This window comes from Salvelinus fontinalis, chromosome 21 (assembly GCF_029448725.1).
Source record: "Salvelinus fontinalis isolate EN_2023a chromosome 21, ASM2944872v1, whole genome shotgun sequence".
In the NCBI taxonomy this organism is placed as follows: Eukaryota; Metazoa; Chordata; class Actinopteri; order Salmoniformes; family Salmonidae; genus Salvelinus; species Salvelinus fontinalis.
Genome location: NC_074685.1, coordinates 49,274,979 through 49,290,575, shown reverse-complemented (window position 1 = coordinate 49,290,575; position 15,597 = coordinate 49,274,979). Strand labels below are relative to the sequence as shown.

General features: G+C 45.8%; 1 protein-coding gene across 1 annotated transcript in view; it reads left to right on the top strand.

Moving 5' to 3' along the window:
* The first annotated feature begins 8,704 nt into the window (after window positions 1–8,704).
* Window positions 8,705–15,597, top strand: part of LOC129818292 (uncharacterized) — a 7,014-nt gene continuing 121 nt past the window's right edge. Inside the window, exons 1-8 of the mRNA XM_055874034.1 lie at window positions 8,705–13,530; window positions 13,923–13,984; window positions 14,060–14,134; window positions 14,267–14,305; window positions 14,417–14,491; window positions 14,804–14,908; window positions 14,997–15,131; window positions 15,314–15,589. Of these exons, the coding sequence (XP_055730009.1) occupies window positions 13,931–13,984; window positions 14,060–14,134; window positions 14,267–14,305; window positions 14,417–14,491; window positions 14,804–14,908; window positions 14,997–15,131; window positions 15,314–15,589 (759 nt within the window). The 5' untranslated portion in view covers window positions 8,705–13,530; window positions 13,923–13,930. The remainder of the gene's footprint in view (window positions 13,531–13,922; window positions 13,985–14,059; window positions 14,135–14,266; window positions 14,306–14,416; window positions 14,492–14,803; window positions 14,909–14,996; window positions 15,132–15,313; window positions 15,590–15,597) is intronic.

Below are 15,597 nucleotides of genomic sequence, written 5' to 3'. Positions count from 1 at the left end.
TAAATTAAAATAGACATATAGTTCATACTGATGGTCCTACCCATCACCCACTTCACTCCATTAACCCTAAACTTGCTGCTCACATGGTGGTTTGTCTAAATGTATTTGACTTTAGTTTAGGTAAGGTTAAGAAGGTAAAGATTGTGTTTGGCTGTGTCGGGAGCACTAGTGGCAATGCTGCCTCACACAGATCACACATTGCCCTATATAAGTATATATTGTAGCAAGCTTAACCCAACACTTAACACCTTCTGATCTCTTGGGGTAATGGATAAAGTGTTGGCTTGCTAGTGTAACGGATGTGAAATGGCTAGCTAGTTAGCGGGTACGCGCTAGTAGCATTTCAATCAGTTACGTCACTTGCTCTGAGACTTTAAGTAGGGTTGCCCCTTGCTCTGCAAGAGCCGCGGCTTTTGTGGAGCGATGGGTAACGACGCTTCGTGGTTGACTGTTGTTGATGTGTGCAGAGGGTCCCTGGTTCGCGCCCGTGTCGGGGCGAGGGGACGAAGTAAAGTTACAACTGTTACACTAGTCACTGGACCGGGGTTCCAGTCCCAGTTGGAGCTACCCCCAAATTTGTTACATTGGTATCAGAAGTAGGATAGTGCCTGTGAAGCCATCAAAGATGTGTACACATGAGAGACTTGCTATAAAGAAGTGTGGGGGCATGCTCTCCCCAATGAAGCAGGTAATGTAGCAACCTTAATCCAACACCGAGCGACCTCAACGAAAGGTTTGGACATCTTGGCGTAGCACTTAAGGTGTTGGCTTGACAGTTGATGGACCCAGGTTCAAAACCTGTTTGGGGCGAACGCCTGAATTCACTAAAATATATTTGTTTGCCTACGGGCAGGGAGACCTGGGTTTGAGACAAAAGGGGCATTACACCATTGCTGTTTGCAAAAAAAACACTACATTGGTGGTAGTGGAATTGTGCTTTGGGAGAGGTGTGCATATTTCATGGGCAGGATCTGTACCCGGGCCTCCCATGGGAAAAACCAGTGGCTTGACCATTAGACCAAGATGTAATGCCCTCTTGAGCTGAGGGTGACACTGATATTAAACTTACAGGCAGGACTACCTCATTACCAGATCATGACACACGCACATGGGATAGTGCAAAGGGAACTTTGCCTAGGACGCCCATGCCAGGTCGCAGTTGTAAATGAGAACTTGTTGTCAACCAGCCTACCTGGTTAAAAAAATTACAAAGTTAGGTGGAAGATAGAGAATTAGTCCAGTAACTGAAAGGTCACTGGTTTGAGTCCTGAGGCAGGCAACAAAATGTGGAATTTGATCTGAACTGGCAGATCTGTGACCAAACCCTTAAGAAAAACAATTTCCTTTTGTTCCCCGTAACATGGACTTAAAGTTGTACTGGCGCCAGAGAGGATGGCTGACGTTTTATTGGCTCTTAACCAACCATGCTATTTTGTTAGTTTTTTCGCATTGTTTGAAATTTATTCTGTACATAATGTTGCTGCTACCGTCTCTTATGACCGAAAAGAGCTTCTGGACATCAGAACAGCTGTAACGATTGTCTAGCTCGGACGAGGAGAGGAGAGAGGGATCGGAAGACCAATGTGCAGCGAGGTATGATGACATAATGATTTATTAGACAAGACGAACACTGACACGAAATACACTTGATAATTCTACAAAACAACAAACGACGTAGACGCACCTGAACATATGAACTTACATGACACGAAGAACAGACTACATACACCGAACAAACGAACAAACAAACCGAAAACAGTCCCGTGTGGCGCAACGTACATAGACACAGACACAGGAGACAACCACCCACAACAAACAATGTGAAACAACCTACCTTAATATGGCTCTCAATCAGAGGAAACGCCAAACACCTGCCTCTAATTGAGAGCCATACCAGGCAACCCATTAACCCAACATAGAAAACACATAACATAAACTACCCACCCAAACTCACGCCCTGACCAATTAAACACATACCAAACAACAGAAAACAGGTCAGGAACGTGACAGAACCCCCCCCCCCCCCCCCTCAAGGTGCGAACTCCGGGCGCACCCCTAAAACTCAAGGGGAGGGTCTGGGTGGGCATCTGTCCGCGGTGGCGGCTCCGGCGGTGGACGAGGACACCACTCCACCACTGTCTTTGTCCCCCTCCTTAGCGTCCTTTGAGTGGCGACCCTCGCCCCCGACCATGGTCCAGGAACCTTCACTAAGGCCCCTCCTACATAGAGGAGACAACTCAGGAACGAGAGGTAGCTCAGGACAGAGAGGTAGCTCAGGACAGAGAGGTAGCTCAGGACAGAGAGGTAGCTCCGGACAGAGAGGTAGCTTAGGACAGAGGGACAACTCTGTACTAATGGCAGCTCCGGACTGAGTGGCAGCTCCGGACTGGGTGGCAGCTCCGGACTGGGTGGCAGCTCATGACTGGGTGGCAGCTCATGACTGGGTGGCAGCTCATGACTGGGTGGCAGCTCATGACTGGGTGGCAGCTCCGGACTGGGTGGCAGCTCCGGACTGGGTGGCAGCTCATGACTGGAGGGCAGCTCATGACTGGAGGGCAGCTCATGACTGGAGGGCAGCTCATGACTGGAGGGCAGCTCATGACTGGCTGGCGGCTCCTGACTGGCTGGCGGCTCATGACTGGCTGGCGGCTCCTGACTGGCTGGCGGCTCTGGCGGCTCCTGACTGACGGACGGCTCTGGCGGCTTCTGACTGACGGACGGCTCTGGCGGCTCCTGACTGACGGACGGCTCTGGCGGCTCCTGACTGACGGACGGCTCTGGCGGCTCCTGACTGACGGACGGCTCTAGCGGCTCCTGACTGACGGACGGCTCCTGACTGACGGACGGCTCTAATGGCTCGGGACAGACGGATGGCTCAGAAGGCGCTGGGCAGACGGATGGCTCAGAAGGAGCTGGGCAGACGGATGGCTCAGAAGGCGCTGGGCAGACGGATGGCTCAGAAGGCGCTGGGCAGACGGATGGCTCAGACATCGCTGGACAGACGGATGGCTCAGACGGCGCTGGACAGACGGATGGCTCAGACGGCGCTGGGCAGACAGATGGCTCAGACGCGCACAGTAGGCCTGGTGCGTGGTGCCGGGACTGGTGGTACCGGACTGGAGACACGCACCTCAAGGCTATTGCGGGGAGCAGGAACAGGGCACACTGGACTCTCGATGCGCACTATAGGCCTGGTGCGTGGTACCGGCACTGGTGGTACCGGGCTGAGGTCACGCACCTCAGGGCGAGTGCGGGGAGAAGGAACAGTGCGTACAGGGCTCTGAGAACACACATGAGGCTTGGTGCGTGGTGCCGGAACTGGAGGCACTGGGCTGGATACACACACCACAGGGAGAGTGCGTGGAGGAGGAACAGGGCTCTGGAGACGCACTGGAAACCTGGTGCGTGGTGTAGGCACTGGTGGTACTGGTCTGGAGCGGGGAGGTGGCGCCGGAAATACCGGACCGTGCAGGCGTACTGGCTCCCTTGAGCACTGAGCCTCCCCAACCTTACCTGGTTGTATGCTCCCCGTCGCCCGACCAGTGCGGGGAGGTGGAATAACCGGGCTATGTAGGCGAACCGGGGACACCATGCGTAAGGCTGGTGCCATGTAAGCCGGCCCGAGGAGACGTACTGGTGGACAGATATGTAGGGCCGGCTTCATGACATCCGGCTCAATACTCAATCTAGCCCTGCCAGTGCGGGGAGGTGGAATAACCCGCACCGGGCTATGCACACCTACAGGAGACACCGTGCGCTCTACTGCGCAACACGGTGTCTGCCCGTACTCTCGCTCTCCACGGTAAGTACAGGGAGTGGGCGCAGGTCTCCTACCTGACTTCGCCACTCTCCCTTCTAGCCCCCCCCCCCCCCCCCCCCCCCAATACATTTTTGGGGTTTACTCACAGGCTTCCGTGCTAGACGTGTCCCCTCATAACGCCGGTTCCTCTCTCCGGTTTCCTCCGCTCTCCGAGCTGCCTCCAGCTGTTCCCATGGGAGGCGATCCTTTCCAGCCAGGATCTCCTCCCATGTGTAGCAACCCTTGCCGTTCAAAACATCCGCCCATGTCCATTCCTCCTTCGTGCGCTATCTCTCTCTCCCGTTACACCACCGCTTGATCCTTTGGTGGTGGGTGGTTCTGTAACGGTCGTCTTTCGGTGAGAGAGTGGAGCAAGGCGCAGCGGGTGATGAATACCTAATGATTTATTAGACAAGACGAACACTGACACGAAATACACTTGATAATTCTACAAAACAACAAACAACGTAGACGCACCTGAACATATGAACTTACATGACACGAAGAACGCATGAAACAGGAACAGACTACATAAACCAAACAAACAAACAAACAAACCGAAAACAGTCCCGTGTGGCGCAACGTACATAGACACAGACACAGGAGACAACCACCCACAACAAACAATGTGAAACAACCTACCTTAATATGGCTCTCAATCAGAGGAAACGCCAAACACCTGCCTCTAATTGAGAGCCATACCAGGCAACCCATTAACCCAACATAGAAAACACATAACATAGACTACCCACCCAAACTCACGCCCTGACCAATTAAACACATACCAAACAACAGAAAACAGGTCAGGAACGTAACAACAGCGATTACCCACCTTGAATTGGACAAAGAATTTTTCTGTAATGAGTCAGACGAGAGGGATTTACTCCAGACACCTGAACAGGCCTTCATCCTTGTCATTCATAGGAAACAAATATGTAGATTTCGCAGAAGGAGATCGGGGTGCCTTGTGAGGATCAGGCGACGAATGGCTAATCTGCCTTTTCCATCCGTACTGTTAGCCAACGTACAATAGCTGGAAAATAAATGGGACGAACTAAAAGCACATATATCCTACCAACGGGACCTTAAAAACTGTAATATCTTATGCTTCACAGAGTCGTGGCTGAACGACGTCATTAATAACATACAGCTGGCGGGTTATACACTATCGGCAGGATAGAACAGCATCTGGTGCACGATATCCAAGGAAGTCTCAAGGTTTTGCTCGCCTGAGCATCTCATGATAAGCTGCAGACCACACTATCTACCTAGAAAGTTTTCATCTATATTTTTCATAGCTGTCTACACACCACCACAGACCGATGCTGGCACTAAGACCGCACTCAATGAGCTGAATACCGCCATAAGCAAACAGGAAAACGCTCATCCAGAGGCAGCGCTCCTAGTGGCCGGGGACATTAATGGAGGGAAACTTAAATCAGTTTGACCTAATTTCAACCAGCATGTTAAATGTGCAACCAGAGGGGGGAAAAAACGAACTCTAGACCACCTTTACTCCCCACACAGAGATGCGTACAAAGCTCTCCCTCGCCCTCCATTTGTCAAATCTGACCATAATTCTATCCTCCTGATTCCTGCTTACAAGACAAAATGAAAGCAGGAAGCATCAGTGACTCAGTCTATAAAAAAGTGGTCAGATGAAGCAGATGCTAAACTACAGAACTGTTTTGCTTGCACAGACTGGAATATGTTCCTGGGATTCTTCCGATGGCATTGAGGAGTACACCACATCAATCACTGGCTTCATCAATACGTGGATCAATGATGTCGTCCCCACAGTGACTATACGTATATACCCCAACCAGAAGCCATGGATTACAAGCAAAATCCGCACAGAGCTAAAGGGTAGAGCTTCCGCTTTCAAGGAGCGGGACTCTAACACGGAAGCTTATAAGAAATCCCGCTATGCCCTCCGATGAACCATCAAACAGGCAAAGTGTCAATACAGGAGTAAGATCGAATCATACTACACCGGCTCCGTCGCTCGTCGGATGTGGCAGGGCTTGCAAACTATTACAGACTACAAAGGGAAGCACAACCGAGAGCTGCCCAGTGACACGAGCCTACCAGACGAGCTAAATAACTTCTATGCTCGCTTCAAGGCAAGTAACACTGAAACATGCATGAGAGCATCAGCTGTTCCGGATGACTGTGTGATCATGCTCTCCGCAGCCGATGTAAGACCTTTAAACAGGTCAACATTCATAAGGCCGCAGGGCCAGATAGATTACCAGGCCGTGTACTCCGAGCATGCTCTGACCAACTGGCAATCGTCTTCACTGACATTTTCAACCTCTCCCTGTCGGAGTCTGTAATACCAACATGTTTCAAGCAGACCACCATAGTACCTGTGCCCAAGAACACTAAGGTAACCTGCCTAAATGACTACCGACCCGTAGCACTCACATCTGTAGCCATGAAGTGCTTTGAAAGGCTGGCCATGGCTCACAACACCATTATCCCAGAAACCCTAGACCCACTTCAATTTGCATACCGCCCCAACAGATCCACAGATGATGCAATCTCTATTGCACTCCACACTGCCCTTTCACACATGGACAAAATAAGCACCTATGTGAGTCTGCTATTCATTGACTACATCTCAGCGTTTAACACCATAGTACCCTAAAACCTCATCACTAAGCTAAGGACCCTGGGACTAAACACCTCCCTCTGCAACTGGATCCTGGACCTCCTGACGGGCCGCCCCCAGGTGGTAAGGGTAGGTAACAACACATCCGCCACGCTGATCCTCAACACGGGGGCACCTCTAGGGTCCTCGATCCTCAAAAAATTCTACAGCTTCACCATCGAGAGCATCCTGACTGGTTGAATCACTGCCTGGTATGGCAACTGCTCAGACTTTGACTGCAAGGCCCTAATGAGGGTAGTGAGTATGTCCTAGTACATCACCGGGGCCAAGCTTCCTGCCATCCAGGACCACTACACCAGGTGATGTCAGAATAAGGCCCTAAAAATTGTCAAAGACTCAAGCCACCCTAGTCATAGAATGTTCTCTCTGCTACCGCACGGCAAGCGGTACCGGAGCACCAAGTCTAGGTCTAAAATAATTATTTTTTACTTGACACTTATTTTTCTTAAACTGCATTGTTGGTTAAGGGCTTGTAAATAAGCATTTCACTGTGTATTGACCACGTAGCTGATCTTCATAAAGTCCTCCGAGGGCTCCCAGGTAATCAGCCTGGACTTGGGGACAGTGCTGTCACTGCAGACCAACAGAATACCACAAACACATTTTGCATACAAGGGTATGGTGTAATGTGAACATACCGGTACACTGTTTGTCTTCAAAGCAGCACATCACACATCAATGTTGTGTCACGCCCTGGCCTTAGTTATCTTTGTTCTCTTTATTATTTTGGTTAGGTCAGGGTGTGAAAAGGGTGGTTTGTGTGTTTTTGTCTCGTCTAGGGTGTTTGCACTGTCTAGGTTTTTTTTGTAGAGTTATGGGGTTGTGTTCATTATAGGTGTTTATGTAAGTCTATGGTTGCCTAGAGTGGTTCTCAATTAGAGGCAGGTGTTTATCGTTGTCTCTGATTGGGAACCATATTTAGGCAGCCATGTTCTTTGGGTATTTTGTGGGTGATTGTTTCCTGTGTCAGTGTGCCACATGGGACTGTTTCGGTTTGTTCACGTTTTTGTATTTGTGTTCAGTTTTCTATATTAAAACATGGACACCTACCACGCTGCGTATTGGTCTGATCCTTGCTACACCTCTTCAAAGGAAGAAGAGGAAGACAGCCGTGACATGTTGCTTCAATTACATTCACTTTAATAATAATTCACGTTGGTGAGTAACAGGGACCTACACTGGGTGTCTGTCATGTCGTCTGTGTCTGACATTGGCCATCCTATGTGCCAGGAAGGTAGGGTTGGACTTGACCTGCGTCACCATACTCTGGGAATCCTGTAATGAGTAGATCAAAAACAGCTTTAAAACACTAACGTTTCTTTGGGACAGAAATTAGGTAAATGCTTTGTTTTGAATAATGAAATTGTCATGTCTGCCCCCGCTCCCCCTCTCTGGAGCACGAGGTCTCCAGGCTGCTCATCATTACACACATCTGTCACCATCGTTACACGAATCAGCGCTTCATCGGACTCACCTGGACTCCATCACGTCATTGATTGCCTCCCCTATATCTGTCACTTCCTCAGTTTCATTCCTGTGTCTGCATTGATAATGTTTTGTTTCTCTTGTCCAGACTCTGTTCTTCTTTAGTTTCATGTCTATTTATTAGTAAATCCTCAGCCTGTACTTGCTGCCCCTCTCCCAGCATCTGTGGTTACAGAACCATTACAGAAATGGAGATTCAGTAAAAACCCACCCCTTCTACACTGATTCTGATTGCTATATCAATTGGGGTGAAAATCCTGCAGTTCAGTCTGCCCGCTCCAGAGCCATGATCTCTGTGTGGTATTGTCTCTCCAGTGGAGTCTGGCATACTGACTCACTCTGGAATAAAACCACTTCATCTTGCGTGCGCACACACACACACACACACACAACTTACTATGCAACATCAAACTATCCTAAACAGTGAAGTCTTATTTGTTATAAGGACACTGGTAGAGGACCTATCTGACTGAACAGCTTCTCATGCCTGCCTACCACTAACTCCTCCTCACCATCTCCGGCTGAAAACAAAACCAAGATGTTTTGGTCCATATCTAGCCACCACGAAAATAACATCTACTCAACTAAGAAGCATCTAACATCTTTCTGTTTCAAACCAGTGTTAATACCTGATTGAGCCTGTGAGTTGAGGGTGTCCAGCTCAATACCTCCCCTCTCCTGTTGAGTCAAAACCTGCTGCTGAAGGTGTTGAGAGAGGGCTGCTGTGAAGGTGACTCTCTGAATACGGATCCTGTAAACACCACGCACAGATAGGAGAAGACTTTTGTAGGATGGCCTGTTGTCAAGAAGGGCAGCAAAGAAGCCACTTCTCTCCAGGAAAAACATCAGGGACAGACTGATATTCTGCAAAAGGTACAGGGATTGGACTGCTGAGGACGGGGGTAAAGTCATTTTCTCTGATGAATCCTTTTCCAGATTGTTTGGGGCATCCGGAAAAAAGCTTGTCCGGAGAAGACAAGGTGAGCGCTACCATCAGTCCTGTGTCATGCCAACAGTAAAGCATCCTGAGACTATTCATGTGGGGTTGCTTCTCAGCCAAGCTAGTGGGCTCACTCACAATTTTGCCTTAGAAAAACAGCCATGAATAAAGAATGGTACCAACACATCCTCCGAGAGCAACTTCTCCCAACCACCCAGGAACAGTTTGGTGACAAACAATGCCTTTTCCAGCATGATGGAGCACCTTGCCATGAGGCAAAAGTGATGACTGAGTGGCTCGGGGAACAAAACATCAATATTTTGGGTCCATGGCCAGGAAACTCCCCAGACCTTAATCCCATTGAGAACTTGTGGTCAATCCTCAAGATGCAGGTGGACAAACAAAACCCCACAATTTCTGACAAACTCCAAGCATTGATTATGCAAGAATGGGCTGCCATCAGTCAGGATGTGGCCCAGAAGTTAATTGACAGCATGCCAGGGCGGATTTCAGAGGTCTTGAAAAAGAAGGGTCAACACTGAAAATATTGACTCTGCATCAACTTCATGTAATTGTCAAAAAAAGCCTTTGACACTTATGAAATGCTTGTTAAATGCTTGAATTATACTTCAGTATTCCATAGTAACATCTGACAAAAATATCTAAAGACACTGAAGCAGCAAACTTTGTGGAAATTAATAATTGTGTCATTCTCAAAACTTTTGGCCACGACTGTACATTTATAGACTTCCAATATAGAATGCTTTCAATGCCTTACATTTGAAATTAGTTAATATACAAGATAAAACATCTTCTGGGGATATTCACAGCATGATACATGTCCTGACGAAATATTTAATTTCATAATCACCTCTGTTTTTGCCTAGTTTCACTTACAATAGTACTTTCGAGTGTACAATTAGCCCCATGATTCAATTTGCGATGGTGATCCGCTAAGCAAAGTCAGCCAAAACTTAAAACCAACATTAATATGGAAAATTCAACATACAAGTTTAAGTAGAAACAAATGTAAATTAAAAAAACTCCTATTCCACAAAATGGGAGAATTAAACAATATTTATCTTTTTGAGAATATGGGAATGGTCCGTGGACACTTAAGGGACAGTCATGTCGAGTGTGTTTCATTTGGTGATCTCATGAAGGACAGGAAACACACATAACTGTATCTCTTAGTGTACATTTCCCAGCTGTCAGTTTTACATCTGACTGTTGTATAAGATGAATGAATAAGTATAAAAATACTTTTGAAAAGCTAACAATGAGATTTAGTCTTCTAAATCAGAATTGGTTGTTTTATGGTAACTTATGCACAGTCAGTAGCCACGTCCAGTTGAGCACAAACATGATGAGACAGCCCCTTTTCTACCGAAGTATAAAATCCCCCGTGACGCAATTCACACCAGACCACGGTGTAAGCTAAGGTTGCAAATGGTAGCGTTGGTTACACGGCTAAAAATGGTTAAACTCTAAAACATTGCCACAGAAGGAGCAGATCTCATACGAGGCCTTTTCAGTCTGCAGCTGGAAATGTATGTAGCCTAGGACAAAGAATACCGACAACCGCCGAAACATCTATTCTATATGACGACATGGGTATGCCTGACGTATCCACAAGGGACGCAACCAGAGACTTTTCTGTCGACTCCCTCCAGCATATAAACCGGCGACAACAGAGAGAGACAACAACATGTTAAGTAACCCATGTATGAACTAATTGTGATTGTGTTTTATGTAATTCTCTGATTAAGTTGGTAAATAAATAATTAAGACAATTTATATTTTGCTGATTCATGATTCTATGCTAAGGTTGGTGCAGATATCCAAGGGTTTGCAACATTCAGTAATGACACTGAAGAGGTAATAAAATTCATTAATAAGAGACTGTTTTGATAAGATATGAAAATATCTGGGGAGTTATATTTGGGAAATTGACACTCTATAAACAACAATTTTCCGTGTTGCCCCAACTTCCTCGTTAAAGTTACATGATTAGTTTAATTGCGTAATTAAACTACACATGGAGAATTGGTTTGATAATATACAGTCTTCACATTTTATGATAGTCAACAACACGAAAGCATATAACTTTCGCTGACATCACACATATACATTGTAATTTTCGATTTACCTGATATAGTAGGATGGCTAACATTGGATGTCTGCGAAGGTGTTGTCTTCTAGCCAAGATATGAAATGCAATCATAATTGACTGTAGTGCATATAAGGCACACACAACAGTTCCATGATGACTGAAAACACAACCGTGGGATGAACAAGTGACACATTTCTGGGCGGTCCATTTAAAATGAAATAATTCTTCCCTCGCCCCTTGCCCTGCAAGTGTCAACTCATCAGACGTCATGATACGTCATCACTTTTCTGCTCTTTTGCACACCAGTATCTCTCACCAGTATCTCTTTTGCACACCAGTACTTGCACATCACAATCTGCTCATCTATCACTTCAGTTGTCACGTTCGTCGTCCTCCTCATCTGAGGATGAGTAGTAAGAAGGATCGGAGGACCAATGCGCAGCGTGATATGAATACATTGTTACTTTTATTAACGAATAACACTGAATAACCTTACAAAACAATAAATGGACAAACCAACAAAAATGCAACAGTCCCGTATGGTGACATAAAAAAAGACACAGAAACAGGAACAATCACCCACAACCCACAATACAAAACAGACTACCTAAATATGGTTCCCAATCAGAGACATCGACTAACACCTGCCTCTGATTGAGAACCATATCAGGCCAAACACATAGAAATAGACAAACTAGACTTACAACATAGACAGCCCACTCGGATAACACCCTGACCAAACAAAACATAGAAACATACAAAGCAAACTATGGTCAGGGCGTGACATCAGTGTTAATTTGCTAAATTTTAATTACTTCGCTACTATGGCCTATTTATTGCCTTACCTCCTCACGCCATTTGCACACACTGTATATAGACTTTCTTTTGTTTCTATTGTGTTATTGACTGTACGCCTGTTTATTCAAAGTTAAATCTAGAATTGGCTTACTATTTCGCAAAAAAGCATCCTTCACTCATGCTGCCAAACATACCCTTGTAAAATTGACAATCCTACCGATCCTCGACTTCGGCGATGTCATTTACAAAATAGCCTCCAATACCCTACTCAATAAATTGGATGCAGTCTATCACAGTGCCATCCGTTTTGTCACCAAAGCCCCATATACTACCCACCACTGCGACCTGTATGCTCTCGTTGACTGGCCCTCGCTTCATACTCGTCGCCAAACCCACTGGCTCCAGGTCATCTACAAGATCCTGCTAGGTAAAGTCCCCCCTTATCTCAGCTCGCTGGTCACCATAGCAGCACCCACCTGTAACACGCGCTCCAGCAGGTATATCTCTTTGGTCACCCCCAAAACCCATTCTTCCTTTGGCCGCCTCTCCTTCCAGTTCTCTGCTGCCAATGACTGGAACGAACTACAAAAATCTCTGAAACTGGAAACACTTATCTCCCTCACTAGCTTTAAGCACCAGCTGTCAGAGCAGCTCACAGATTACTGCACCTGTACATAGCCCATCTATAATTTAGCCCAAACAACTACCTCTCCCCCTACTGTATTTATTTATTTATTTTGCTCCTTTGCACCCCATTATTTCTATCTCTACTTTGCACATTCTTCCACTGCAAATCTACCATTCCAGTGTTTAACTTGGTATATTGTATTTACTTCGCCACCATGGCCTTTTTTTTGCCTTTACCTCCCTTATCTCACCTCATTTGCTCACATTGTATATAGACTTATTTTTCTACTGTATTATTGACTGTATGTTTGTTTTACTCCATGCGTAACTCTGTGTTGTTGTATGTGTCGAACTGCTTTGCTTTATCTTGGCCAGGTCGCAATTGTAAATGAGAACTTGTTTTCAACTTGCCTACCTGGTAAAATAAAGGTGAAATATATATATTTTTTAAATCCATGTGTAACTCTGTGTTGTTGTATGTGTCGAACTGCTTTGCTTTATCTTGGCCAGGTCACAGTTTTAAATGAGAACTTGTTCTCAACTAGCTTAACTGGTTAAATTAAGGTGAAAAACTTGTTGTTTTTTAAAATCAGAAGTGTCCACTTTATTTGAGGGCTGAGGGGAGAAGGTGTGTATTTTAAGTGTTTGGGAATGCAGCCCTAGTGTGTTGTATTGGGGTTATGCCACAGAGCATTATGGGGGTTCTATGTGGTGAGAAATTTAGTGACGTTGGATATAGATTAAAAGTGAAGAATGATGGTTGAGCATTTTTTTTATATTATTCAATTCAAATTCGTTTTTTCAAATTACAGGATAGCGAGGAGGTATATTACAAATAGTTTTCTTGGTTTTAGAACTTTATTTTTGTTTGTAGTTAGCAAGGCAAATTTAAATAAATTACACGAACTCCAGTAGCTAGCGTTACCAGCGCGAGTGTGCATTTATCTCCTCCAGAATGGTAGAATGGCCAAAGCTGTCGAAAATGTTGTGGATTTTTTGGGTTGAAGAACCATTTTCATTCTCTGGGGTACACGGAAAAGGTGCGAATTAAAAGCGAGGGTCGACCTCTGCTTGAGATCAGTTTCATGAAGAAGGTGAGGGCGTTCAATACTAACAGGTATCAAAAGTATAACTGGTTAAGCACATCACGTTCGTTATTGAGCTACAACCAGTGAGAAGATGATGCCACCAGTCCGGCTCCAAACAGGCCTTTTTCTTGTGACGTATTATGCGCAGTCATAAAGCTGTGACCTAAAATGACGTAACCATGCATTCATTCACTACATAAACTGTTCAGATTGATTTAATCTGTACAATAGTTTTCTTCACTCAGGTTGTTGCAGGTAATCTTTGGCCTTTTGGGGCACCTCCTTCCCAACATAAATATACATATATAGGGAATAGGGTGCCATTTGGGATGCCATCTTTGTGTGTGTGAGTCAGGATGTGTTTTGTGTCAATTAATTGATGGAAATGTTTCCCTCAGAAAGAAAGATGGATCGTAATGATGAGAGAATAAAAAGAGCTTTAAGACGCCGCCCTTATGTGGTAAATATAAAATATTTGTTTGTTTTGTCCTGTTTTTGTTATTATCACATTTTAAATTGAGTGTTGTGTTGACAGTTGAAACCAGTGAGGGTGAACAGCCCTGATTCCGTGTTGTGGCCAACCGGCAAGGTGCACAGAAGGCCAAAGCCTGTAAGTCATATCTGACCTGAAACAAAAACACATACACATTAGTTATGCATTCTGCATGTACAAACTGCAGTTATCAGAATTAAAGCAAATGCAGATATCCCTATCTATCCTCATTGAATGCTGTCTTGACAGTCTACTTCAGTGCAGACCCCTCAGATCCACAAAAGGCCTGTAAGTTACATTCAAATTCAACCACATAACAGTACTTATATTATTTATTGATACACAATTCAAGGCCAAAATGAGCAAAGCAATGTTGAATTCATTCTTTACTGTTAACAGCCAATCATTGTGAGCTATGGGCAGGACCAAACATCTGGGGATGGATGGAGCGTCAATCCAGAGCCTCTCAGCCAGGTCAGACATCTCTGCTGTTCCCATAGAGACACAACAGATAGATCAATCTGTTGATTCATATGGCCATTTTGGTTGGGTTGGTTGAATTGACAATCATCCATTTGAGATGCTAAAGAATCCTATACTATGGAAGGTCTTTAGCCCCACGCCTAATGTTATGGGAGTTGCATTTATTGCATTTTCAGTTACCCATGTATTGCTCAGTACTTGTTCAACCATGTTGGATTGCCTACGTATTCTACATTTCCTTGAGGGTTAATGCCAGTGTATTCTATGGCTGCCATGAGTACATGCCTTTCTCTGTCTACTCAGTCTGGAAGGGTGACTCGGCTGATAGAGAGAAAAAATGATGACGTGATCTCATCCTCCAGTTCTGATGACTTTTCCATCTACTCCTTCACTGACTGTGAATCGGAGGTAAGAGTTGTACCCTACCGTCCATGGCTTTGTTGAGTGACATCACTGTGAGGAGGATGGTCTCTGACTAGTTGACTCTGATACACAGTGTGATGATGAGGATCGTGAAAGGAGGACACCACCTCTGAAAGTTGAGAATGGAGAAGTGACAAAGCTTGACGTGAGGGACATGGACGAGGATGATGATCTGTCTCTCCACTCCTTCGATGAGTCAGACTTCCTGGTAAGTTCTGCATATATATATATTTTTTTATATATACATGGGGGATTGGAAATGATGCAGGTAATTACTTATTGAGTGTAGTCATGTATCTGCAATGTGTATAGAGTAGTTAGAAGGTATTTCTACAGATTGTGTTGAAGATAGCACTTTCCTATATGTTACTTTACTTTCTGGTCCGACAGAGCCCAGGGAAGGTCTCAGGTCCTGTATCTGTCAAGAATGGCCTCTCTCCTCTTGTGACCTCAGCACCCCGGACACTGGCTGAAGCCCTACGGGCCCTGCCCTCTGCTGTAGGCTCTCCCTACCCAGTAAATGTCCCAAGGCCTCTGACTCCTCTCAGCCCTGTCATTATCGCTCTGCCCCGAACAGAGAACTTCCCATACCGCCACAGCCCTCGCCTGGCTCCCATCACCAACCTGAGCGAGACCGGCAGGAAGCTGCTCCAGGAAATGGCTGGAGTGGCCCC